The sequence below is a fragment of the Chamaea fasciata genome, unplaced genomic scaffold, assembly GCF_029207755.1.
Source record: "Chamaea fasciata isolate MVZ Bird 193981 ecotype frontalis unplaced genomic scaffold, bChaFas1.0.hap1 SCAF_352, whole genome shotgun sequence".
Classification (NCBI taxonomy): domain Eukaryota; kingdom Metazoa; phylum Chordata; class Aves; order Passeriformes; family Sylviidae; genus Chamaea; species Chamaea fasciata.
In genome coordinates this window covers 24,255-50,204 of record NW_027094437.1, presented here as the reverse complement: position 1 = coordinate 50,204, position 25,950 = coordinate 24,255, and the positions used below count along the sequence as shown (strand labels likewise).

Below are 25,950 nucleotides of genomic sequence, written 5' to 3'. Positions count from 1 at the left end.
AAAAAAATCTCCCAAAATCGGGGAAAAAAAAAAAACAAAATCGGGGAAAAAAATTTTCCCCCAAATGGGTTAAAAAATTCCCAGGTTCGGGGAGCGGGGAGCAGAGCGCTTTTCTCCCCCCCTCCCGCCGCGTTCTTTTGTCCCCAAACCGGGGACACCCGGGGGGGCTTTTCCTTGTCCCCCCCCTCCCCATTTTGGGGTGGGGGGTCCGCTGTGGGGGCGTGTGTGGTCACGCCCACTAGAGGGCGTGTCCTTTTTAGCCACGCCCCCCTCCACCCCCCGCGCCCCCCCCCCCCCAGTCCGCCCGCCCGCTCATGTTGGAACCGGGGACGGGCGCTCAGCGCTGCCGGGACCGGCCCCGGGACCGGTAAGACCCCCCCCCCAAAAAAAACCCCCAACCCCTTTTTTCACCCCCCCGGGGCTCCCCTCCCCTCCTGGGACCCTCCCCCGTGTCCCCTGTGTCCCCCTCGCGCGACCCCCGCGATGTCCCCCAAAGGGTGCGGGGGGGGACGCGGGGGTGTCCCCGAAAGTTGTGGGGGGAACAATTTTGGGGAGGGGAGGGGGGGGGTTTCAGGTGGCGCCCCCCCTCATTGTCCCCGGCCCAGCTGTTTCGGCCACGCCAACATCTGGCTCGCAGCTGGCCGAGGAGGGGAAGGGGGGGGTGGGGTCCTGTCCTGGGGGGGGGGGGGGGCACCTCTGGAACTTTCTGGGGTGGGGCTGCGGGAGAGGGGAGGACGGGGAGGGGGGTCCCCAAAAATCCCCGACGGTGACAGTGACGGGGTGGGGGGGTCGCTCGGGGGGGGTTTTTGGGGGGTCTTGGGGACGCCCCCCCACCCCTCCCGCCGTGCAGGCCGCCGCCCCCGCGGTTAAAGCCGGCGCTAAGCTCGGCTTAGATCCGCCCTGATCCAATTTGCTCCGGGATATTTCGGGATCGGGGCGGCCCCCGGTGACCCCCCCCCCCCCCACCCCGGCCGCCCTGCCCCCCGCCTGCCCCCCACCCTGCGGGGGCTGGGGGGTCCCGGGATCACCCCAAATCCGGGAGGGATCCCCTGGGACCACCCCAAAACTGGGAGGGATCCCGGGATCACCTCAAAACCCGGAGGGGGTCCTGGGATCACCCCAAAACCGGGAGGGGGTCCCGGGATCACCCCCAAAACCGGGAGGGATCCCGGGATCACCCCCAAACAGGGAGGGGTCCCCTGAGATCACCCCCAAAACCCGGAGGGATCCCTGGGATCATCCCCAAACCGGGAGGGGGATCCCTGGGATCACCCCAAATCCGGGAAGGATTCCTGAGATCACCCTAAAACCCGGAGGGGGTCCTGGGACCACCCCCCAAAACGGGGAGGGGATCCCTGGGATCACCCCAAATCAGGAGGGGGGTCCCGGGATCACCCCCAAAACCCGGGAGGGGATCCTGGGGTGGGATCCAGGGGGGGGATCCCGGTGTGGGGTCCCGGTGTGGGACCCCCGGTTTGGGATCCTGGTATGATTCCCTGGGGTGGGACCCCAGTCCAGTTCCCGGTTCAGGATCCCAGTTCGGGATCCCAGTTTGGGATCCCGGGGCAATTCCCAGTTTGGAATCCCAGTTCCCGCAGTTCCCAGTGCAGGAGCCCGGTTTGGGGTCCTATTTTGGGATCCTGGTTTGGGATCCCAGTTGGGAATCCCGGTTTAGGATCCCAGTTTGGGATCCCAGTTTAAGATCCCGAGGCCGTTCCCGGTTTAGGATCCCGGTTTTAGGACCCGGGCCCTTCCCAGTTTGGGATCCTGGGGCCATTCCTGGTTTGGGATCCCGGGGCCGCTCCCGGCTTGGAATCCCGATTTGGAATCCTGGTTTGGGATCCCGGTGTAGGATCCCGGGGCTGTTCCCGGTTTAGGATCCTGGTTTAGGGTCCCGTTTTGGGATTCCGGGGCCGCTCCCGGTTTGGAATCCCGGTTTGGGATCCCGGTTTGGAATCCCGGTTTGGGATCCCGGTTTGGGATCCCGGGGGCCGTTCCTGGTTTGTGATCCCGGTTCGGGACCTGGGGCCGTTCCCAATTTGGAATCCCGGTTTGGAATGCTGGTTTGGGGTCCCGGTTTGGAATCCCGGTTTGGGATCCCGGTTTGGAATCCCGGTTTGGGATCCCGGGGCCGTTCCTGTTTTGGGATCCCGGTTCGGGACCTGGGGCCGTTCCCAGTTTGGAATCCCGGTTTGGGGTCCCGGTTTGGGGTCCCGGTTTAGGATCCCGGGGCCGTTCCCAATATGGAGTCCCGGTTCGGGATCCCGGTTCGGGACCCGGGGGCCGCTCCCGGGGGTCCCGCCGGCCCCGCCCGTCCCCCCCTCGCCGGCTCCGCCCGAGCCAGCCCCGAGCCGGGGGCGGGAAGGGGAAGGGGAAGCGGCGGATGCTCCGTGCCGGTTCCGACCGCCGCCGGCGGCTCCAACCGGCGCCGGTACGAGGGTCCGGGGGGGTCCGGACGGGCTCTGAGCGGGAGTCCCGGGGGCGGCGGGAGCCGGGGGCGGTGTCCCGGGACCGGGGCGCGGCTGCGCGAGGCACCGGGCGGTGGCGGGACGGCTCCGGGACCTCCGGGACGGCACCGGGGGCTCCGGGGACGGCACCGGGGGGCTCCGGGACGGTGCTGGGGGAATTCCTGGTACCGGGACCGCTCCGGGACTGCTCCGGGACCTCCGGGACCGCTCCGGGGGCTCCGGGACCTCCGGGACGGCACCGGGGGCTCCGGGACGGTGCTGGGGGAATTCTGGTACCGGGACCGCTCCGGGGGGCTCCGGGACGGCACCGGGGGCTCCGGGACGGCTCCGGGACGGTGCCGGGGGAATTCTGGTACCGGGACCTCTCCGGGACGGCTCCGGGACGGCACCGAGGGCTCCGGGACGGCACCGGGACTGTTTCGGGACTGCTCCGGGCCGGTTCTGGGGAATTCTGGTACCGGGAGCGCTCCGGGACCGCTCCGGGACTGCTCCGGGGGGATTCTGGTACCGGGACTGCTCCGGGCCCGCTCCGGGCCGGTTCTGGGGGAATTCTGGTACCAGGACCGCTCCGGGACGGCACCAGGACTGGAGGGCTCCGGGACGGGACCAAACAGCGGTACCGGGACGGCTCCGGGGCGGTGCCGCGGCCACCGGGGCTCCCCCGGGCCCGTCCCCGCAGCTCTCGGGGGTCCCGCTCCGGGGGGGCCTCACCGGGGGGTCCCGTCCTGAAATTTGGGGAGGCGGGACCGAGCGGTGACGTCGCCCCGTGTCCCTTCTCTGTCCCCCAGGGTGCCCCACCCCGTTTCCCGGCTGGATGTCACCTCCTGCCACCCCGGCGTCACCCGGGTGACAGCCCAGGGTGTCCCTGGTGGCACAAAGGTGACACTGAGGTGACGTTCCCATCCCCCAGGAGCCATGTCCTGCTGGCACTGAGCCTCGGGTCACCTTGTGACCACCCTGGTGGCACAAAAGGTGACACTGAGGTGACACCAGCATGACATTCAGCCGTGTCGTGGTGGCACTGAGCCTCGGGTCACCCTGGTGGCACAAAGGTGGCACAAAGGTGACACCGCTGTGACATTCCCATCCCCAGGAGCCATGTCCTGCTGGCACTGAGCCTCGGGTCACCCTGGTGGCACAAAGGTGACAATGGGGTGACATTGCCATCCCCACAAGCCATGTCCTGCTGGCACTGAGCCTCGGGTCACCCCTGGTGGCACAAAGGTGACAATGGGGTGACATTGCCGTCCACAACAAGCCATGTCCTGCTGGCACTGAGCCTCGGGTCACCCTGGTGGCACAGAGGTGACAATGAGGTGACACCAGCGTGACATTCAGCCGTGTCCTGCTGGCACTGAGCCTCGGGTCACCCTGGTGACACCAAGGTGACACCGCTGTGACATTCCCACCCCCAGGAGCCATGTCCCGGCGGCGCTGAGCCTCGTCACCATCACCCCCCGTCACCCTCGCCACCGCCACCCGCCCCCCGACCATGGGGAGCATCTACAAGGAATACTTCAACCGCGACAAGATCCGCGAGCACTACAACTTCACCAAGGGCGACGGCGAGAGCGCGTCGCCCTCACGCTGGGTGGGCTCGGCCCTCATCGTGCTGCTCTGCTGCGTCATCGTCCTGGAGAACCTGCTGGTGCTGGTGTCCATCTGCCGCAACAAGCGCCTGCACCTGGCCATGTACATCTTCATCGGCAACCTGGCGGCGTCGGATCTGCTGGCGGGGCGCGGCGTTCATGGCCAACACGCTGCTGTCGGGCAGCACCACCTTCAGCTGACGCCCGTGCAGTGGTTCGTGAGGGAGGGCACGGCCTTCGCCACGCTGGCCGCCTCGGTGTTCAGCCTGCTGGCCATCGCCATCGAGCGCCACGTGGCCATCACCAAGGTGAAGGTGTACGGCGGCGACGGCGGCTGCCGCATGGTGCTGCTGATCGGCGCCTGCTGGGTGATCGCCGGCGCCGTGGGCAGCCTGCCCATCATGGGTTGGAACTGCATCAGCGACCTGCGGGATTGCTCCACCGTGCTGCCGCTCTACTCCAAGCGCTACGTGCTCTTCGTCACCACCATCTTCACCCTCATCCTGGCCGCCATCGTCGGGCTCTACACGCGCATCTACTGCGTGGTGCGCTCCAGCCACGCCCGAGATCGCCTCGGCGCAGACGCTGGCGCTGCTCAAGACCGTCACCATCGGTGCTGGGAGCCTTCATCGTGTGCTGGCTGCCCGCCTTCATCATCCTCCTGCTGGACGCCTCGTGCCCGGTGCGCGCCTGCCGCGTGCTCTACAGCGCCAACTACTTCTTCGCCTTCGCCACGCTCAACTCGGCCGCCAACCCCGTCATCTACATGCTGCGCAGCAAGGACATGCGCGGGGAGTTCCTCCGGGTGCTCTGCTGCGGCGGCGGCGGCGGCGGCGGCGGGGCGAGGGAAGAGGAGGTCGGGGAGGCGCGGCCGGCCGGGGGTGCCGCTGCGGACGTCCAGCTCGCTGGACAAAGGGGTTGCCGGGCGGCGGCGGGGGGGAGTTGGCCACGGCGCCGTTGACGCGCGAGTGCACCACGTCGGTGTGAGGGGGGGTGGAGATGCGCCGCGCGGATCTGTGGGGGCGCGCCGTGGATGATCTGAGGCCACGCCGTGGCTTTGTGGGCACCCCATGGACACCTCATGGACATGCCGTGGACACCCCGTGGACATGCTGTGGACACTCCGTGGACACCCCATGGACACCCCATGGACGCCCCATGGCTTTATGGGCACCCCATGGTCACCCCATGGACATGCTGTGGTCACCCCATGGTCACCCCATGGACCACCCCATGGACATGCCGTGGACACCCCGTGGACATGCTGTGGACACTCCGTGGACACCCCATGGACACCCCATGGACGCCCCATGGCTTTATGGGCACCCCATGGTCACCCCATGGACATGCTGTGGTCACCCCATGGTCACCCCATGGACACCCCATGGACATGCTGTGGACACCCCATGGACACTCCATGGTCACCCCATGGTCACCCCATGGGACATGCCATGGACACCCCCATGGACACCCCATGGTCACCTCATGGACACCCCCATGGACACCCCATGGTCACCCTCATGGTCACCTCATGGACACCCCATGGACATGCCGTGGACACCCCATGGTCACCCCATGGACATGCTGTGCACACCCCATGGACACTCCATGGTCACCCCATGGTCACCTCATGGACATGCCGTGGACACCCCCGTGGACACCCCATGGACACTCCATGGACATGCCGTGGACACCCCATGGTCACCCCCATGGTCACCCCATGGACACTCCATGGACACTCCATGGACACCCCATGGACACCCCATGGACATGCCGTGGACACCCCATGGACACCCCATGGTCACCCCATGGCCTGGTGGACACCCCAAGGCCACCCTGGGGACACCTCAGAGCCACGCCATGGCACCCTGGCGACACCCCACAAACACCCCGTGGCCTCAAGGCCACCCTGTGGACACTTCAAGGCCACCCTGGGGACACTCCATGGACACCTGATGGCCTCAAGGCCACCCTGGGGACACTCCATGGACACCCCAAGGCCACCCCATGGACACCTGATGGCCTCAAGGCCACCCTGGGGACACCCCATGGCCCTGAGGACACCCCAAGGCCACCCTGGGGACATCCTGTGGACCCCCCCATGGACACTCTACAGCCTCGAGACCACTCTGAGTCACCCCACGGTCCCAAGGCCACCCTGGGGACACCCCAAGGCCACCCTGGGACACCCCCACGGTCCCAAGGCCACCCTGGGGACACCCCACGGTCCCAAGGCCACCCTGGGGACACCCCCCGGTACGAGCGGAGCGGTTCCCTCGCGGTTCCCTCGCGGTGTCCCCCGGTACGGACGGACACCTTCCCACCCCGCGACCCCCGGGAGGGTGTCCCCAATGTCCCCAATGTCCCCAACGTCCCCTCCAGCTCTCCGTGTGCCCTTCCCACGCCCCCGCGGGCACGGCCGGACCTGTCCCACGGCTCCCGGGGCTCCTCCCGTGCCCGTGGGCGGCCGATCCTTCCTTCCTTTCCTTCTTTTCCTTCCTTTCCTTCTTTTCCTTCCTTCTTTTCCTTCCTTCCTTCCCTTCCTTCCTTCCTTCCTTCCTTCCTTCCTTCCTTCCTTCCTTCCTTCCTTCCTTCCTTCCTTCCTTCCTTCCTTTTTCCTTTCTCCTTTCCTTTCCTTTTTCCTTTCCTTTCCTTTCCTTTCCTTTCCTTTCCTTTCTTTCCTTTCCTTTCCTTTCCTTTCCTTTCCTTTCCTTTCCTTTCCTTTCCTTTCCCTTTTCCTTTCCTTTCCTTTCCTTTCCTTTCCTTTCCTTTCCTTTCCTTTTCCTTTCCTTTCCTTTCCTTTCCTTTCCTTTCCTTTCCTTTTCCTTCCTCCCGGATCCACCGCGAGATCGCCTGCCCCCCCAAAAAACCCAACCCCCAAAATAAATCCCGTTTTTTTCCCTCCCCCGTGCTGGAGCGCGGGGTGTGGGGGGATCCCAACGCGGCGGATCCGCCGGGATCATCCCCCACCTCGAAATTCCGGGATTTCTTTTTATTTTTGGCCTCCTCCCCAAAAATCTTCTCCCGTCGTTGCATTAAACGAGTTTCTTTTTGTTTTGTTGTGTCTTTTTTCCGAGGTGTTCCTCTGGTGATGGATTTGTGGGGAGGGGGTCTGGAAAATGATGCCAGGGGCGTTTGGGGACAGCTGGGGACATCTGCCGTGTCCCCAACTCGGCGTTTTGTCACCTTCCACCCCCCCCCCAAAAAAAAAAAAACCCCAAATTTCCTCCCTGAGGGGGTGAAGAGAAACGAACGGCGGCGGGCTCGGGGACGATCAAACCCGGCGGGGACGCGGTGCCACTGCCGGGGTGTCACCACAGCGGGACAGAGCTGGCCCCCCAACGCCGGGGACTCCCATGGGTGTCCCCCCCTCCTCAATTTGGGGTGTCCACCCCTTTGGGAGTGTCCCCCATATCGAATTTTGGGAGGTGTCGCCCCCCCCTTCATCCCCCCACCCTCCCCCCCCGCCACCCCCAAGATGGCGCCGGGGCGACCCCCTCACAGCCCCCACGCGCCCGCGCCGTCGCGCCGGGTGACGTCACACCCCCAACCGCACCCAAAATGGCGCCCGGCCCCCCGCGCTGCCCGCGCGGTTTGACCTTCCCAACACGGCGGCGGCGCCGCGACGGGTTGGGGCGCAGCCGAGTGACGTCAGAGAGGAGGCGGGACGGCCTTAAAGGGGCCATGACCGCGCGGGGGCCGCGGCCGCCGCCAGGGCCGGAGCGGGCCGAGACCGGCGGCCGGTGAGGGGGGGCCGGGGGGTCCCGGGGGGGCTCGGGGCCGCTTTACCGGCCGTGGGGGGGGGGGCCGGGGGGGTTTTACCGGATTTGGGGGTCCGGGGGAAGCCAAGGTTTGGGGGGTGGGGGGGTCTGAGGGCAGTTGTGGGGGGGGGTAAGCGCTGAGGGGAACGAGAGGCGGGGGGGGGGGGGGGGGGGCAGCGGGGCCGGGGGGGCGATAACGGGGCTGGGGGGGTAATTCCTGAGGGGGCAATTAAGATATGAGGAGGGAATTAGTTAATGAGGGGGTAATAATCTCCCCGGGGGGGGGCAATAACGGCCTGAGAGGGGTAATTAAAGTGTGAGGGGGTAATTAATGCGTGAGGGGGTAATAAGGGTTGTGGAGGGGGGGGGGCAATAAAGGCCGTTAGGATGTGAAGGGGGTAATTAATTAATTAACGAGGAGATAATAACAGCCCCGGAGTAGCAATTCATGAGGGGGGGGGCAGTTAAGCTGTGAGGGGGGTAATTAATTAATGAGGGGGTAATAACAGCCCGGGGGGGGGCAATCAATACCCGGCGGGGGGGGGAATTAAGATGGGAAGGGGTAATTAATTAATGAGGGGGTAATGATTGCTGGGGGGAATAAAGGCCTGGGGGGGGGTAATTAAAGTGTGAGGGGGGTAATTAATTAATGAGGGCGTAATAAGGATTTGGGGGGGTAATTAAATCATAAGGGGATGATTTTTTTTGGGGGGGGGGTGGGATTTAATTTGGGGACAGTGTGGGGGTGGCGGTTGTCACCTGGAGGGGCCCCGGCGGTGTCACCAAGCCCCGGAGGGTGACGCGTGCCGCTGTCACCTCCCCGGGCTGTCCTTGGGGACAGCGGGGCCAGGCCCGCGGGTGACACCGATGGAGTGACACCGGTGACAACGGGTGACAACTCGCGGAGGGGACGCCCAAGTCCCCTTTGTCCCCCCTGAGTGCTTTGGGGACAGCCCTGACCCGCCGTGAGGTGTCACCTGGCTGTCACCCCCGTGTCACCGCCTGTCACCCGCTGCTCCTTTCGCCGTTTTCCCCGTTTTTCTCCATTTTTTCCCGCATTTTTCCCCCTTTTTTTGCCGTTTTCCCCCTCGTTTTTCTCTGTTTCCCCCCGTTTTTTCACCCCTTTTTTCCCCGTTTTTCTCCATTTTCCCCGCATTTTTCACCCCCTTTTTTCCCCTTTTTCCCCCGTTTTTCTCCATTTTCCCCGCATTTTTCACCCCCTTTTTTCCCCTTTTTTCCCCGTTTTTCTCCATTTTCCCCGCATTTTTCACCCCCTTTTTTCCCCTTTTTCCCCCGTTTTTCTCCATTTTCCCCGCATTTTCCCCCCTTTTTTCCCCCCGTTTTTCTCTGTTTCCCCCCGATTTTTCCCCCCTTTTTCCCCGTTTTTCTCCATTTTCCCCCCTTTTTTCCCATTTTTTCCCCCGTTTTTTCTCCATTTTCCCCCTTTTTTCCCCCATGTTTTCCCCCCATTTTCCCCCTGTTTTCTCCCCATTTTCCCCCTCCTGTTTTTCCCCCATTTCCCCCCTATTTTCCCCCCATTTCCCCCCTGGTTTTCCCCCATTTTCCCCCTGTTTTTTCCCCATTTTCCTCCTCCTGTTTTCCCCCCTTTTTTTCCTGTCTTGCCCCCGTTTTTTCTCCATTTTCCCCCCTTTTTTCTCCCCTTTTTTCCCCCCTTTCCCCCCTTGTTTTCCCCCATTTTTCCCCCTTTTCCCCCCATTTTTTCCCAATTTTCCCCCATTTTTTCCCCAGTTTCCCCCCATTTTTATCTAATTTTCCCCCATTTTTTCTTTCATTGTCCCTCTATTTTCCCCCCGTTTTTCCCCCATTTTTCCCCAATTTTCCCCTGTTTTTTCCCCATTTCTCCGCAGGATTTTGGATGGGCACAGCCGCCCCCGGCCATGGGGCAGAGCGAGTCGCAGCAGGAGGCCGAGGTGGGACGCGTCCCTGTCACCCCCCTGGTGTCCCCAGGGTGTCCCCAGGGTGTCCCCAAGGCCGGGGGTGGCTCAGCTGTCCCTTTGTCCCCACAGGGCACGGTGCTGAGGGGGCTGCTGGCCGTCTTCAGCAGGGAGCAGCTCCCGGCGCGCGCGGTGAGCGCTGTCCCCTGTGTCCCCTGTGTCCCCTGTGTCACCTGTGTCACCTGTGTCCCGTGTCCCATGTCCCTAGGGACAGTGTCCCCAATGTCCCCAGTGTCTCTCTAGCTCCATATCCCGTGTCCCTAGGGACAGTGTCCCCGTGTCCTCAGGGACAGGGTGCCAGTGTCCCCAGTGTCCCCATGTCCCCAGTGTCCCCAGGGACAGTGTGCCCATGTCCCCATTGTCCCCAATGTCCCCAATGTCCCCAGGGACAGTTTCCCCATGTCCCCAGTTTCCCAATGTCCCCAGTGTCCCCAGGGACAGTGTCCCCAGTGTCCCAATATCCCCATGTCCCCAGGCACAGTGTCCCAGTGTCCCCATGTCCCCAGTGTCCCCAGGGACAGTGTGCCCATGTCCCCAGTGTCCCCATGTCCCCAGTGTCCCCAGGCACAGTGTCCCAATGTCCCCAGTTTCCCCAGTGTCCCCAGGGACAGTGTCCCCATGTCCCCAGTGTCCCCAGTGTCCCCAGTGTCCCCATGTCCCCAGTGTCCCAATGTCCCCAATGTCCCCAGGCACGGTGTCCCAGTGTCCCCGTGTCCCCAGTGTCCCCACGACTGCTCAGCACCCCCTGAGGGGACACAACCTTGTCCCCTGGGGACATGTCCCAGTCCCTGACCCGGCTGGGACACTGTGGGGACACCGCGGTGACACCCCCTTCCTTCCCCAGGTGCTGGGCGCCATCCTGGGCCTCGCCATCCTCATCATGGCCATCGCCGGCCTGGGCTGGTGGCTGCGCCTCAAGAGTGAGTGCCACCACCCCCCGCCTCCGGAGGGGACGGGGAGGTGACAACCCCGTCCCCTCACCCTGTCCCCTCGGTGTCCCCCAGAGGTGCCGGCGCAGGAGCCGCCCCGTTACCGCTTCCGCAAGCGGGACAAGGTCCTGTTCTACAGCCGCAAGATCATGCGTAAGGTGACCCTCGGGGCGACGGCGGGGCGGGCGCGGCGCTGTCACCGCCCCCGGGGTGACACGGTGTCCCCGACGCCGGCAGGTGTCCCAGTCCACGTCGTCGCTGGTGGACGCGGGGACGGCCGGTGGCGCCGCGCGCCCGCGCAGCCGCAAGAAGCTGAAGGTGCTCAGCATCGCCAAGAAGTGAGCGGGTGGTGGCACGGCTGGCTGTCCCCACGGTGTCCCCACGGGGTCTCTGCCCTGTCCCCATGGTGTCCCCACGGTGTCCCCATAGTGTCTCTGCCCTGTCCCCACGGTGTCCCCACGGGGTCCCCACGGTGTCTCTGCCCTGTCCCCATGGTGTCACCTTGCTGTCCCCATAGTGTCCCCTGGCTGTCCCCACGGTGTCCCCACGGTGTCCCCATGTCCCCAGGGTCAGTGCCAGCTTCCTGCGCATCCAGAAGGAGCCGCCCACGGTGTCCCCTGGCTGTCCGTGTGTCCCCTGGCTGTCCCCTGGCTGTCCCCACGGTGTCCCCTGGCTGTCCCCGCGTCCCCTGGCTGTCCCCACGGTGTCCCCTGCCTGTCCCCGTGTCCCCTGGCTGTCCCCGTGTCCCCTGGCTGTCCCCACGGCGTCCCCACGGTGTCCCCACGTCCCCAGGGTCAGTGCCAGCTTCCTGCGCATCCAGAAGGAGCCACCCACGGTGTCCCCTGGCTGTCCCCACGGTGTCCCCTGCCTGTCCCCGTGTCCCCTGGCTGTCCCCACGGTGTCCCCTGGCTGTCCCCGTGTCCCCTGGCTGTCCCCTGGCTGTCCCCTGGCTGTCCCCACGGTGTCCCCTGGCTGTCCCCACGGCGTCCCCACGGTGTCCCCATGTCCCCAGGGTCAGTGCCAGCTTCCTGCGCATCCAGAAGGAGCCGCCCACGCTGCAGCTGAAGGAGCCGCCGCCCTCGGTGCTGGAGGCCGACCTGACCGAGTTCGACGTGGCCTCGTCACACCTGCCCTCAGAGGTGCTCTACATGCTCAAAAACGTCAGGTGGGCACCGGGGGGGACCAGGGATCTCCCTGTGGGGTCTGGGATCTCTCTGTGGGGTCTGGGATCAGGGGATTGAGGTCTGACCGTGGGATCTCCGCCTGGGGTCAGGGTCTGTTCCTTGGGATCAGGATCCATCGATGGGGTTGGGATCCATTGTTGGGGTCGGGATCCATCGATGGGGTCGGGATCCATCGATGGGGTCGGGATCCATCCCCGGGGCCAGCACTCGACCTCAGGGATCCAGCTCCACTTTTGGACACCTCTCCAAGGGTGTCCTCTCTCCATAGCAGGTCCCCACGGTGGCACCGCTGTCCCCACAGTGTCACTGCTGTCCCCACAGTGTCACCACTGTCCCCACGGTGTCACCGCTGTCCCCACGGTGTCACCACTATCCCCACAGTGTCACCGCTGTCCCCACGGTGTCACCACTATCCCCACGGTGTCACCGCTGTCCCCACGGTGTCACCACTATCCCCACGGTGTCACCGCTGTCCCCACGGTGTCACCACTATCCTCACAGTGTCACCGCTATCCCCACAGTGTCACCACTATCCCCACGGTGACACAGCTGTCCCCACAGTGTCACCGCTGTCCCCACAGTGTCACCATTGTCCCCACGGTGTCACCACTATCCCCACAGTGTCACCACTATCCCCCGGTGTCACCACTATCCCCACGGTGTCACCGCTGTCCCCACAGTGTCACCGCTGTCCCCACGGTGTCACCACTGTCCCCACGGTGACCCCGCTGTCCCCACGGTGACCCCGCTGTCCCCCGGCTGTCCCCGCAGGGTGCTGGGGCACTTTGAGAAGCCGCTGTTCCTGGAGCTGTGCAAGCACATGGTGTTCCAGCAGTGCCAGCAGGGCGAGGACGTGTTCCGGCCCGGCCAGCCCGACACCAGCATCTACGTCCTGCAGGAGGGCAAGCTGGAGCTGCTGCTCACCGAGACCGTGAGGGGACACCTGGGGGACACCTGGGGACACCTGGGGACATCGGGGACGTCGAGGATGTTGGGGACATTGAGGGTGGCCAGGGAGGACAGTCAAGGATGTCCAGGAGATACCCAGGGACACTGGGGACATTGGGGGCATGGGGGACACCTGGGGACATTGGGGACACTGGGGACACCTGGGGACACCTGGGGACACTGGGGACACCTGGGGACACTGGGGACACCTGGGGGACAGCTGGGGACACCTGGGGACATCGGGGACGTCGAGGATGTTGGGGACATTGAGAGTGGCCAGGGAGGACAGTCAAGGATGTCCAGGAGATACCCAGGGACACTGGGGACATTGGGGGCATGGGGGACATCTGGGGACATTGGGGACACTGGGGACACCTGGGGGACACCTGGGGGCACCTGGGGACAGCTGGGGACACTGGGGGACACCTGGGGGACACTGGGGACACCTGGGGGACACTGGGGACAATGGGGACACTGAGGGGATTGGGGGTGTTGGGGATATTGGGACATTGGGGACTTGAGGGACATCGGGGTCACCTGAAGACATCAGGGACATTGGGGACATCGAGGATATTGGGGACACTTGGGGACATTGGGGACAGCCAGGGACATCAGGGGACGCCAGGGGACACGGGGCGTGTCCCTGCAGGACGGGAAGGAGACGGTGATGAAGGAGGTGTTCCCTGGGGACAGCGTCCACAGCCTGCTGAGCATCCTCGATGTCATCACGGTACCGGCCGCGTCCCCAGTGTCCCCAAAGCCCCGGGGACACCGCGGGGGCTGTCCCCAAACCCTGCCACACCCAGCTGGGGGGTCCCAGACCCCCCTGAGCTCCATGGGCGGCTGTCCCCAACATGTCCAGGCTGTCCCCAAGGCCCTCCAACGCAACGGGGACCACCCCAAACCCAACTGGGAACGTCCCAAACCCAACTGGGAACATCCCAAACCCAACTGGGAACATCCCGGACCCAACTGGGAACATCCTGGATCCAACTGGGGACACCCCAAACCCAACTGGGAACATCCCAAACCCAACTGGGAACATCCTGGATCCAACTGGGGACACCCCAAACCCAACTGGGAACGTCCCAAACCCAACTGGGAACGTCCCAAACCCAACTGGGGACGTCTCAAACCCAACTGGGAACGTCCCAAACCCAACTGGGGCCACCCCAAACCCAACTGGGAAGACCCCAAACCCAACTGGGAATGTCCGAAACCCAACTGGGGCCACCCCAAACCTGACTGGGGCCACCCCAAACCCAACTGGGAACGTCCCAAACCCAACTGGGGACATCCCAAACCTGACTGGGACCGTCTCAAACCCAACTGGGAACGTCCCAAACCCAACTGGGGATGTCCCAAACCCAACTGGGAACGTCCCAAACCCAACTGGGACCACCCCAAACCCAACTGGGACCACCCCAAACCCAACTGGAACATCCCAAACCCAACTGGGACCACCCCAACCCCAACTGCCCAAACCGCTGGTGTCACCCATGACCTTCAGGCGTCCCCCGCTGTGTCCCCTGACCCCTGGGTGTCTCCAGGGCCACCAGCGGCCATACCGGACGGTCTGCGCCCGCGCGGCCGAGGACTCCACGGTGCTGCGCCTGCCGGTCGAGGCCTTCTCTGCCGTCTTTGAGAAGTACCCCGAGAGCCTGGTCAGGGTGGTGCAGGTCAGTTGGGCTCGGGGGGAGCCTCCTGGAGGTCCCCAGGGGGTGGCAGGGCACCCACGGCGGCCTGCCGTGTCCCCGTCCTGCAGATCATCATGGTGCGGCTGCAGCGCGTCACCTTCCTGGCCTTGCACAATTACCTGGGCTTGACCAATGAGCTCTTCAGCCACGTGAGTGACCGCCCCAAACCCAGCTGTGGTCACCCCAAACCTGACTGAGCACCCCAAACCCAGCTGTGACCACCCCAAACCCAGCTGTGACCACCCCAAACCCAGCTGTGGCCACCCCAAACCTGACTGAGCACCCCAAACCCAGCTGTGACCACCCCAAACCCAGCTGTGACCACCCCAAACCCAGCTGTGGTCACCCCAAACCTGACTGAGCACCCCAAACCCAGCTGTGGCCACCCCAAACCCAGCTGTGGCCACCCCAAACCCAGCTGTGACCACCCCAAACCCAGCTGTGACCACCCCAAACCCAGCTGTGGTCACCCCAAACCTGACTGACCACCCCAAACCCAGCTGTGGCCACCCCAAACCCAGCTGTGACCACCCCAAACCCAGCTGTGACCACCCCAAACCCAGCTGTGACCACCCCAAACCCAGCTGTGACCACCCCAAACCCAGCTGTGGCCACCCCAAACCTGACTGACCACCCCAAACCCAGCTGTGACCACCCCAAACCCAGCTGTGGCCACCCCAAACCTGACTGAGCACCCCAAACCCAGCTGTGGCCACCCCAAACCCAGCTGTGGCCACCCCAAACCTGACTGACCACCCCAAACCCAGCTGTGGCCACCCCAAACCTGACTGACCACCCCAAATCCAGCTGTGGCCACCCCAAACCCAGCTGTGGTCACCCCAAACCTGACTGACCACCCCAAACCCAGCTGTGGCCACCCCAAACCCAGCTGTGACCACCCCAAACCCAGCTGTGACCACCCCAAACCCAGCTGTGGCCACCCCAAACCTGACTGACCACCCCAAACCCAGCTGTGACCACCCCAAACCCAGCTGTGGCCACCCCAAACCTGACTGAGCACCCCAAACCCAGCTGTGGCCACCCCAAACCCAGCTGTGGCCACCCCAAACCTGACTGACCACCCCAAACCCAGCTGTGGCCACCCCAAACCTGACTGACCACCCCAAATCCAGCTGTGGCCACCCCAAACCCAGCTGTGGTCACCCCAAACCTGACTGACCACCCCAAACCCAGCTGTGGCCACCCCAAACCCAGCTGTGACCACCCCAAACCCAGCCGTGACCACCCCAAACCCGACTGTGACCACCCCAAACCCAGCTGTGGCCACCCCAAACCTGACTGACCACCCCAAACCCAGCTGTGGCCACCCCAAACCCAGCTGTGACCACCCCAAACCCAGCTGTGACCACCCCAAACCCGACTGTGACCACCCCAAACCCAGCTGTGGCCACCCCAAACCTGACTGACCACCCCAAACCCAGCTGTGGCCACCCCAAACCGAACTGTGACCACCCCAAACCCAGCTGTGGCCACCCCAAACCCAGCTGTGACCACTCCAAACCCAGCTGTGGCCACCCCAAACCTGACTGACCACCCCAAATCCAGCTGTGGCCACCCCAAACCCAGCTGTGGTCACCCCAAACCAGACTGACCACCCCAAACCCGACTGTGACCACCCCAAACCCAGCTGTGGCCACCCCAAACCTGACTGACCACCCCAAACCCAGCTGTGGCCACCCCAAACCCAGCTGTGACCACCCCAAACCCAGCTGTGACCACCCCAAACCCAGCTGTGACCACCCCAAACCCGACTGTGACCACCCCAAACCCAGCTGTGGCCACCCCAAACCTGACTGACCACCCCAAACCCAGCTGTGGCCACCCCAAACCGAACTGTGACCACCCCAAACCCAGCTGTGGCCACCCCAAACCCAGCTGTGGTCACTCCAAACCCAGCTGTGGCCACCCCAAACCTGACTGACCACCCCAAACCCAGCTGTGGCCACCCCAAACCGAACTGTGACCACCCCAAACCCAGCTGTGGCCACCCCAAACCCAGCTGTGACCACCCCAAACCTGACTGACCACCCCAAACCCAGCTGTGGCCACCCCAAACCCAGCTGTGGCCACCCCAAACCTGACTGACCACCCCAAACCCAGCTGTGGCCACCCCAAACCCAGCTGTGGTCACCCCGAACCCAGCTGTGACCACCCCAAACCCAGCTGTGACCACTCCAAACCCAGCTGTGGCCACCCCAAACCCAGCTGTGACCACCCCAAACCGGACTGTGACCACCCCAAACCCAGCTGTGGCCACCCGAAACCCAGCTGTGACCACCCCAAACCCAGCTGTGGCCACCCCAAACCTGACTGACCACCCCAAACCCAGCTGTGACCACCCCAAACCCAGCTGTGGCCACCCCAAACCCAGCTGTGGTCACCCCAAACCTGACTGACCACCCCAAACCCAGCTGTGACCACCCCAAACCCAGCTGTGGCCACCCCAAACCCAGCTGTGACCACCCCAAACCTGACTGACCACCCCAAACCCAGCTGTGGCCACCCCAAACCCAGCTGTGGCCACCCCAAACCTGACTGACCACCCCAAACCCAGCTGTGGCCACCCCAAACCCAGCTGTGGTCACCCCAAACCCAGCTGTGACCACCCCAAACCCAGCTGTGACCACTCCAAACCCAGCTGTGGCCACCCCAAACCCAGCTGTGACCACCCCAAACCCAGCGGTGGTCACCCCAAACCCAACTGTGACCACTTCAAACCCAGCTGTGACCACCCCAAACCCATCTGTGACCACTCCAAACCCAGCTGTGGTCACCCCAAACCCAGCTGTGGCCACCCCAACCCCAACCTTGACCACCTCAAACCCAGCTGTGGCCACCCCAAACCCGACTGTGACCACCCCAAACCCAGCTGTGGCCACCCCAAACCCAGCTGTGACCACTCCAAACCCAGCTGTGGTCACCCCAAACCCAGCTGTGACCACCCCAAACCCAGCTGTGACCACTCCAAACCCAGCTGTGGCCACCCCAACCCCAACCTTGACCACCCCAAACCCAGCTGTGACCACTCCAACCCCAACCCTGACCACCCCAAGCCCAACAAACTCTCCACCCGCCTGATTTCAACCTGCCCTTCTGGGGTTGGCCCCCGGCCGGGTCGTGTCCCCCCGATGTCCCCCCGATGCTCTGCCACGTCCCTTTGTCCCCAAACCTGCAGGACATGCAGCCCCTGAGGCTGTTCCCCCAGCCCGGCCACGCCGCCCGCACCAGCCCGGTCCGTCACGGCAAACGCGGCCTGGGCAGCACCGACGAGGGTCGGGACACGGGTGAGACCCTCCCCAGAGCCCCCCAAACCCTTCGCCCCAAACGTTTTTGGGGTCACTTCTCACTTGTTTTTTTTTTTTGGCGGGGGGGTTGGTTGTCATCCCGCAGCCGAGCTGATGAAAGGCGCCGGGTTGGAGACGCCGGCGCCGCCGCCCTTGTTGAGCCGCTGCATCTCCATGCCTGTGGATATCTCTGGTGGGTGTGGCCGTCACCCGGGGGTGTGGCTGTCACCCGAGGGTGGCTTTGTCCCCTGTTTGGTGACCCCTGTGACCCGGCCCAGGCATCCAGAAGGGTCCCCGCTCGGATTTCGACATGGCCTACGAGCGCGGGCGCATCTCGGTGTCGCTGCAGGAGGACAGCACCGGCGCCTTCGGGCAGGTACGGGCTGAGTGCTGCCTCGAATCCTGCCCCGAATCCCAACCAGGATCCACCCAAATCCCACCCCGAATCCCACCCAAAATCCACCCCGAATCCACCCCGAATCCCACCCTGAATCCCACCCAAATCCACCCCGAATCCCACCTGAATCCCACCCCAAATCCCACCCCGAATCCCACCCAAAATCCACCCCCAATCCGCCCCGAATCCCACCCAAAATCCACCCCGAATCCCACCCTGAATCCCACCCAAAATCCACCCCAAATCCCACCCCGAATCCCACCCAAAATCCACCCTGAATCCCATCCCAAATCCCACCCAAGATCCACCCAAATCCACCCCGAATCCGCCACGAATCCCACCCTGAATCCCCCCCGAATCCCCCCCAAATCCCCCCAAATCCACCCCGAATCCCACCCAGGATCCACCCAAATCCACCCCGAATCTGCCCCGAATCCCACCCAAAATCCACCCCGAATCCCACCCAGGATCCACCCAAATCCACCCCGAATCTGCCCCGAATCCCACCCAAAATCCACCCCGAATCCCACCCAGGATCCACCCAAATCCACCCCGAATCTGCCCCGAATCCCACCCAAAATCCACCCCGAATCCCACCCAGGATCCACCCAAATCCACCCCGAATCTGCCCCGAATCCCACCCAAAATCCACCCCGAATCCCACTCTGAATCCTGCCCGAAATCCCACCCAAAATCCACCCAAATCCACCCCAAATCCCACCCCCAATCCGCCCCGAATCCCACCCAGGATCCACCCCGAATCCCCCCTGAATCCTGCCCCAAATCCCCCCCAAATCCCCCCAAATCCCCCCAAATCCCCCAAATCCCCCCAAATCCCCCCAAATCCCCCCAAATCCCCCCCAAATCCTCCTTGACCCCCCCAATCTCCCCCCAGGCGTCCCAGGAGCCCAAGGAACGCAAATCGGTGACGTTGGAGGAGCAGCCCTCGGGGATCTACCACTACAGCTCCTGCGAGGAGGACACGGCGCCGGGGACAACGCCGGGGACAGCCCCGGGCACGTGTCCCTTCGGGCCCTACCAGGGCCGCCAGACCAGCGACATCTTCGAGGAGGCCAAGAGGGAGCTCATCAAGCTCATGAAGGTCGAGGTGAGGACGTGGCTTTGGGGTTTTGTGAGGTCGGGGTGGGTTCCTGGTGGGTTTCTGGTGGTCTGGTGGGGTTGGGGTGGGTTCCTGGTGGGTTTCTGGTGGTCTGGTGGGGTTGGGGTGGGGTCCTGGTGGGTTTCTGGTGGTCCTGAAAGGTCAGGATGGGTTCCTGGTGGGTTCCTGGTGGGTTTCTGGTGGTCTGGTAGGGTTGGGGTGGGTTCCTGGTGGGTTTCTGATGGGTTCTTGGTGGGTTCCTGGTGGTCCTGTAGGGTTGGGATGGGTTCCTGGTGGGTTCCTGATGGGTTCTTGGTGGGTTCCTGGTGGTCCTGTAGGGTTGGGATGGGTTCCTGGTGGGTTCCTCATGGGGTCTGGGGGGTTCCTGGTGGTCCTGTAGGGTCAGGATGGGTTTCTGGTGGGTTCCTCAGGGGTTCCTGGTGGTCCTGTAGGGTCAGGATGGATTTCTGGGGCGTTCCTGGTGGTCCTGTGGGAATCAAAACAGGTCCCTGGTGGGTTCCTCCCGGGTTCCTGGTGGTCATACACAGGTCGGGATGGGTTCCTGGTGGTCCCTGTGGCCTGCAGGCCGTTCTCTGTCCCCTCACGGTGACCCCACAGAACTGTCCCCCTCTCCTCTCCAGGACCCTTCTCTCCTCAACAACCGCGTCCTGCTCCACCACGCCAAGGGTGGCACGGTCATCGCCCGCCAGGGTGACCAGGTGGGTGCTGAGGACCGAGGGTGGCAGGCTCCACCACGCCAGGGCGACCAGGTGGGGACTGTCACCTCCTCCTACCTCGTGGTGGGGCAGAAACGCAAAACCAGAAGGAGCCACCTTGGTGCTGATGGTGGTGGCACCACCCGAGGTGACCTCAGCAGGTGACAGGAGGTGACATTCATGGTCCACCACACCAGGGTGACCATGTGGGGACTGTCACCTTGTCCTACCACACACAGTGGGACAGTAAACCCCAGGAACAATTGAGAACCAGAAGGAGCCACCATGGTTCCTGCTGATGGTGGTGGTGGTGGCACCACCCGAGGTGACCTCAGCAGGTGACAGGAGGTGACCAAGCGCCCTTCCCCCGGGGCAGGACGTGAGCCTTCACTTTGTCCTCTGGGGCTGCCTGCACGTGTACCAGCGCATGATCGACAAGGAGGAGGACGTGTGCCTGTTCCTGACGCAGCCCGGCGAGCTGGTGGGACAGCTGGCCGTGCTCACCGGGGAGCCCCTCATCTTCACCATCAAGGCCAACCGCGACTGCACCTTCCTCAAGATCTCCAAGTCCGACTTCTACGAGTGAGTTCCGGGGCCTTCTGTGTCCTCGGGGAAGGGGGGGGGTCACCAGGATGTGGGGTGGGAGCGTCCCCGTGGCGTCGTGGTGGATCTCCAGAGCTTCGTGGTGCTGCTCCCCGTGAGCTCCGGGGGATCCAGCAGCGCTTTGGGGTGGTTCCATGGCACCTTGGGGTGGTCCCACATCACCTTGGGGTGGTCCCACGGCACCTTGGGGTGGTCCCACATCTCCTTGGGGTGGTTCACTATCTCTGTGAGGTGGTCCCACATCCTTCAGTGTGGTCCCACATCTCCTTGGGGTGGTCCCACATCTCCTTGGGGTGGTCCCACATCTCCTTGGGGTGGTCCCACATCATTTTGGGGTGGTCCCACATCTCCTCGGGGTGGTTCACCATCTCTTTGAGGTGGTCCCACATCCTTCAGTGTGGTCCCACATCACCTTGAGATGGTTTTCCATCACCTTAGGGTGGTTCTCCCTCTCTTTAGGGTGGTCCCACATCACTTTGCGGTGGTCCCACATCACTTTGGGGTGTTCCCACGTCTCCTTGGGGTGGTCCCACATCACTTTGAGATGGTTTTCCATCACCTTGGGGTGGTTCTCCCTCTCTTTAGGGTGGTCCCACATCACTTTGCGGTGGTCCCACATCACTTTGGGGTGTTCTCATGTCTCTGGGATGTTCCCACATCCTTCAGTGTGGTCCCACATCACCTTGAGATGGTTTTCCATCACCTTGGGGTGGTCCCACATCACCTTGGGGTGGTCCCACATCACTTTGGGGTGGTCTCACGTCTCTGGGATGGTCCCCCATCCTTCAGGGTGGTCCCACATCACCTTGAGATGGTTTTCCATCACCTTGGGGTGCTCCCACCACCAGACCACCTCCCCAAGGAGCCCTCCCAACCCCCCGCTGCGATTCCAGCGCGTCCCAATCCGTCCTCTTGGTTCCCCCCCACCCGCGGCCGCCCTGCGGGGTGTCCCCACCTCCGCGGGGTGACATTCCGGTGTCCCCACGGTGGCCCCGTCCCCCGCAGGATCATGAGGGAGCAGCCCAGCGTGGTGCTGAGCGTGGCCCACACCGTGGCCGCCCGCATGTCGCCCTTCGTCCGGCAGATGGACTTCGCCATCGACTGGATGGCCGTGGAGGCCGGCCGGGCGCTCTACAGGTGAGTGACCATGCCCGGGTGGCCACCTCAGCTCGAGGTGGGCCACCAGGGACAGGGGGACCAGCTGGGTGGTGGGGACTGTCACCTCCTCCTACCTCGTGGTGGGGCAGAAAAACCAGAAGAACCCACCTCGGTGCTGCTGGCGGTGGTGGTGGCACCACCCAGGGTGACCTTGGGAGGTGACAGGACGTGACCGTGGCTCGGTCCGCCACGCCAGGGTGACCGGGTGGCTTTTGGGGACCGTCACCCCTCGTGGTGGGACAGAAACCCCCAGAAACAGAGGACCAAAAGAACCCACTGAGATGCTGGTGGTGATGGTGGCACCACCCAGGGTGACCTCGGTGGGTGACAGGAGGTGACAATCGCCACCACGCCGAGGTGACCGGCTGGGAGCTGTCCCCTGAGAGGGCCACCAGGTCTGCCACAAGCGTTGTCCCCAGGCAGGGTGACAAATCCGACTGCACCTACATCGTCCTCAACGGGCGCCTGCGCTCCGTCATCCAGAAGGGCAGCGGCAAGAAGGAGCTGGTGGGCGAGTACGGCCGTGGTGACCTGGTGGGCGTGGTGAGTGTCACCTCGGGGACACCCTGGGGACACCCTGGGGACACCCTGGTGACCTCCGCGGCCTGCTCCTGCAGGTGGAGGCGTTGACCAGGCAGCCCAGGGCCACCACGGTGCACGCGGTGAGGGACACGGAGCTGGCCAAGCTGCCCGAGGGCACCCTCAACAACATCAAGAGGAGATACCCACAGGTAGTCCCCGGTGTCACCTTCTGTGTCACCCTCTTTGTCACCCCCCTGCAGTGTCCCCGCGGCCCGGCTGGTGGGTGTCGCTCTAATTAAAACCGGCTTAATGAGGGAGTTAATGAAGGTGTTGGAGGAGAGTGGAGGAAGGGGTGGTGGCACCTGAGGTCTTCAAGGATGGGGCTGGTGGCACTGAAGGTCCCTAAGGGTGATGCCACCCGAGGTCTCCGAGGACAGACGGTGGTGGTGACACCCAAAACCTCCTGGAGGACACTCCTCAGGGGTGTGGTGGCCATCCGTGTCCTCGTCCCCACAGGTCGTCACCCGCCTCATCCACCTCCTGAGCCAGAAGATCTTGGGGAACCTCCAGCAGCTCCGCGGACCCTTCGCAGGTGGGACTTGGGGACAGCTCTGCTGGTCCGGTGACCGTCACCGGAGCTTCGCGTCCACTCGTGTGCATCCACCTAGGGTCCGGCCTGGGCATGGCCTCCAGCTCGGAGCCCATCAACCCCACCAGCAACCTGTCCACGGTGGCCGTGCTGCCCGTGTGCGACGAGGTGCCCATGGCGGCCTTCACGCTGGAGCTGCAGCACGCGCTCAACGCCATCGGTGAGTGACCGCGGCACGGCGACCACGGCGTGGGCTGCTGGTGGTTGAAGCCCCAGGGGGTGGTCTTGGCCGTGGTGGCCATCGTGGAGGTGATGGTGGCGTGGTGGCAACCGTGGCGTGGTGACCGCAAAGTCACGGCGTGGAGGTGACCGCAGAGTGATAGTGACTATGGCGTGGAGGTGACCACAGCCCCATGGCGTGGAGGTGACCATGCCCTGGAGATGACCACAGCCCCATGGCATGGAGGTGACCATGCCCTGGAGATGACCGACGCTCTGTGACACAACACTGACCATCACCCATAGATACCCCCAGCCCACCCCACTGACCACTCCTCACCTCCGCAGGCCCCACGCTGCTCCTCACCAGCGACATCATCCGCGCCCGCCTGGGCTCCTCGGCTCTGGAGAGGTAATCGTGGTGGTCGCCATGGCATGGTGGGTCATGGTGGGTCATGTTGGCCATGGTTGGGCCATGGTTGGGTCATGGTTGGGTCATGGTGGGTCATGGTTGGGTCATGGTTGTGTCATGGTTGGGTCATGGTGGGTCATGGTTGGGCCATGGTTGGGTCATGGTTGGGTCATGGTTGGGTCATGATTGGGCCATGGTGGATCATGTTGGCCATGGTTGTGTCATGGTTGGGTCATGGTGGGTCATGATTGGGTTGTGGTGGGCCATGGTGAGTCATGGTGGGTCATGTTGTCCATGCTTGGGCCATGGTGGGTCATGATTGGGCCATGGTGGGTCATGGTTGGGCCATGGTGGGTCATGGTCGGGCCATGGTGGCCATGATGAGTCATGGTGGGTCATGCTGTCCATGATTGGGCCATGGTGGGTCATGGTCGGGCCATGACTGGGTCACGATTGGGTCATGGTGGATCATGGTGGCCATGTTGGATCACAGTGGTCATGGTGGGTCACGGTGGTCACGGTGGGTCATGGTGGGTCACAGTGGCCATGTTGGATCACTGGGTCATGGTGGGTCACGGTGGCCATGGTGGTTCACGGTGGTCACGGTGGGTCACGGTGGCCATGGTGGGTCACGGTGGGTCACGGTGGCCATGGTGGATCACGGTGGCCATGGTGGATCACGGTGGGTCATGGTGGGTCACGGTGGTCATGGTGGGTCATGGTGGGTCACGGTGGGTCACGGTGGGTCACGGTGGTCACGGTGGGTCACGGTGGTGACGGTGGGCCGCGATGGGCCACGATGGAGCACCCGTGACCGCGGCTGAGCAGCGCGGCGTCCGGCAGCATCCAGGAGTACCGGCTGTCGGGCTGGCTGGCGCAGCAGGAGGACCTGCACCGCATCGTGCTCTACCAGACCGACTGCACCCTGACGCCCTGGACCCTGCGCTGCATCCGCCAGGCCGACTGCGTGCTCATCGTGGGGCTGGGCGAGCAGGAGCCCGCCCTCGGGGAGGTGGGACACGGGGACACGGGGACAGGGGCCAGGAGCCCGCCCTCGGGGAGGTGGGACACGGGGACAGGGGACACGGGGACACGGGGACAGGGACAGGGGGACAGGGGACACGGGGACAGGGGCCAGGAGCCCGCCCTCGGGGAGGTGGGACACGGGGACACGGGAACAGGGACACGGGGACAGGGGGACATGGGGACGGGGACACGGGGACAGGGACCAGGAGCCCGCCCTCAGGGAAGTGGGACATGGAGACATGGGGACATGGGGACAGGGACGGGGACAGGGGGACATGGGGACAGGGGGACATGGGGACACGGGGGACAGGGGGACAGGGGGACACTGGGGACAGGGGGACACGGGGACAGGGGGACACGGGGATAGGGGGACAGGGGGACAGGGGGACACGGGGACAGGGACATGGGGACAGGGGACATGGGGACACGGGGGACAAGGGGACACGGGGACAGGGTGACATGGGGACAGGGACACGGGGCGGGGTGACCACGAGCCCGCCCTCGGGGAGGTGGGACAGGGGCCAGGGCCGTGGCGGTGGGCCGGGGGGTGACACAGGGCTCTCCCGGGGTGTCCCCAGCACTCCGCGGGTGACGGCAGCCCTCGGTGGCCGTGCTCCGGCGGTGTCCCCACGCTCTGGGCGTGACACCGGCCCTCGGTGGCTGTCCCCACAGCTGGAGCAGATGCTGGAGAACACGGCGGTGCGGGCCCTGAAGCAGCTGGTGCTGCTGCACCGCGAGGACGGCGCGGGCCCGGCGCGCACCGTCGAGTGGCTCAACATGCGCACCTGGTGCTCGGGCCACCTGCACCTGCGCTGCCCGCGCCGCGTCTTCTCGCGCCGCAGCCCCGCCAAGCTGGTGAGGTCCCCTCCCCGTCCCCTCCCTCGCCGCCCTCCTCAGGGGTCGGCCCCGTCGCCGCGTCACCCACGCCGGTGTCCCCACGGCGCAGCGGGAGATGTACGAGAAGGTGTTCGAGCGCAGCGCCGACCGGCACAGCGACTTCTCGCGCCTGGCGCGCGTCCTCACCGGCAACACCATCGCCCTGGTGCTGGGCGGCGGCGGCGCCAGGTGGGCGGCACCGTCACCCTGTGCCCCCCCTCCCCGGTGTCCCCGTGTCCCCATGTCCCCGCTTCCCCTGTCCCCTTCCCCTGTCACCTTCCTCCCACCCCCTGTGGTGCCCACAGGCCCCTGGTTTTCTCGGATTTCCCCGATTTCCCCGATTGTTCCCGATTTCCCCGATTGTTCCCAATTTCCCCGATTGTTCCCAATTTCCTCGATTGTTCCCAATTTCCCCGATTGTTGCCAATTTCCCCGATTGTTCCCAATTTCCCCGATTGTTGCCAATTTCCCTGACTGTTCCCAATTTCCCCGATTGT

The 25,950-nt window shown here is 64.3% G+C and overlaps 2 protein-coding genes across 4 annotated transcripts in view; both read left to right on the top strand.

The window, feature by feature from the left end:
* Positions 1 to 306: 306 nt before the first annotated feature.
* On the top strand, positions 307 to 5,044 carry LOC136305296 (sphingosine 1-phosphate receptor 2-like). The gene is given in 8 exon segments (XM_066208569.1): positions 307 to 367; positions 3,884 to 4,203; positions 4,205 to 4,250; positions 4,253 to 4,620; positions 4,622 to 4,669; positions 4,671 to 4,892; positions 4,894 to 4,983; positions 4,985 to 5,044. Coding segments are annotated over 7 exon segments (1,077 nt in total). The 5' UTR covers positions 307 to 367; positions 3,884 to 3,960.
* A 2,705-nt stretch (positions 5,045 to 7,749) lies between these two features.
* LOC136305301 (patatin-like phospholipase domain-containing protein 6) overlaps positions 7,750 to 25,950 on the top strand; it is a 32,036-nt gene continuing 13,835 nt past the window's right edge. For all 3 annotated transcript variants that reach the window (XM_066208577.1, XM_066208575.1, XM_066208576.1), the window contains exons 1-26: positions 7,750 to 7,800; positions 9,687 to 9,749; positions 9,846 to 9,905; positions 10,618 to 10,693; positions 10,778 to 10,860; positions 10,940 to 11,040; positions 11,715 to 11,867; positions 12,658 to 12,817; positions 13,484 to 13,564; positions 14,385 to 14,513; positions 14,600 to 14,680; positions 17,728 to 17,836; positions 17,943 to 18,029; positions 18,115 to 18,212; positions 19,129 to 19,341; positions 19,974 to 20,051; positions 20,425 to 20,630; positions 21,657 to 21,788; positions 22,229 to 22,352; positions 22,427 to 22,540; positions 22,848 to 22,923; positions 23,000 to 23,140; positions 23,488 to 23,551; positions 24,395 to 24,563; positions 25,250 to 25,432; positions 25,524 to 25,642. In XM_066208577.1, coding sequence (XP_066064674.1) covers positions 9,717 to 9,749; positions 9,846 to 9,905; positions 10,618 to 10,693; positions 10,778 to 10,860; positions 10,940 to 11,040; positions 11,715 to 11,867; positions 12,658 to 12,817; positions 13,484 to 13,564; positions 14,385 to 14,513; positions 14,600 to 14,680; positions 17,728 to 17,836; positions 17,943 to 18,029; positions 18,115 to 18,212; positions 19,129 to 19,341; positions 19,974 to 20,051; positions 20,425 to 20,630; positions 21,657 to 21,788; positions 22,229 to 22,352; positions 22,427 to 22,540; positions 22,848 to 22,923; positions 23,000 to 23,140; positions 23,488 to 23,551; positions 24,395 to 24,563; positions 25,250 to 25,432; positions 25,524 to 25,642 — 2,870 coding nt within the window. In that variant the 5' untranslated portion in view covers positions 7,750 to 7,800; positions 9,687 to 9,716. The remainder of the gene's footprint in view (positions 7,801 to 9,686; positions 9,750 to 9,845; positions 9,906 to 10,617; positions 10,694 to 10,777; positions 10,861 to 10,939; positions 11,041 to 11,714; positions 11,868 to 12,657; positions 12,818 to 13,483; positions 13,565 to 14,384; positions 14,514 to 14,599; positions 14,681 to 17,727; positions 17,837 to 17,942; positions 18,030 to 18,114; positions 18,213 to 19,128; positions 19,342 to 19,973; positions 20,052 to 20,424; positions 20,631 to 21,656; positions 21,789 to 22,228; positions 22,353 to 22,426; positions 22,541 to 22,847; positions 22,924 to 22,999; positions 23,141 to 23,487; positions 23,552 to 24,394; positions 24,564 to 25,249; positions 25,433 to 25,523; positions 25,643 to 25,950) is intronic.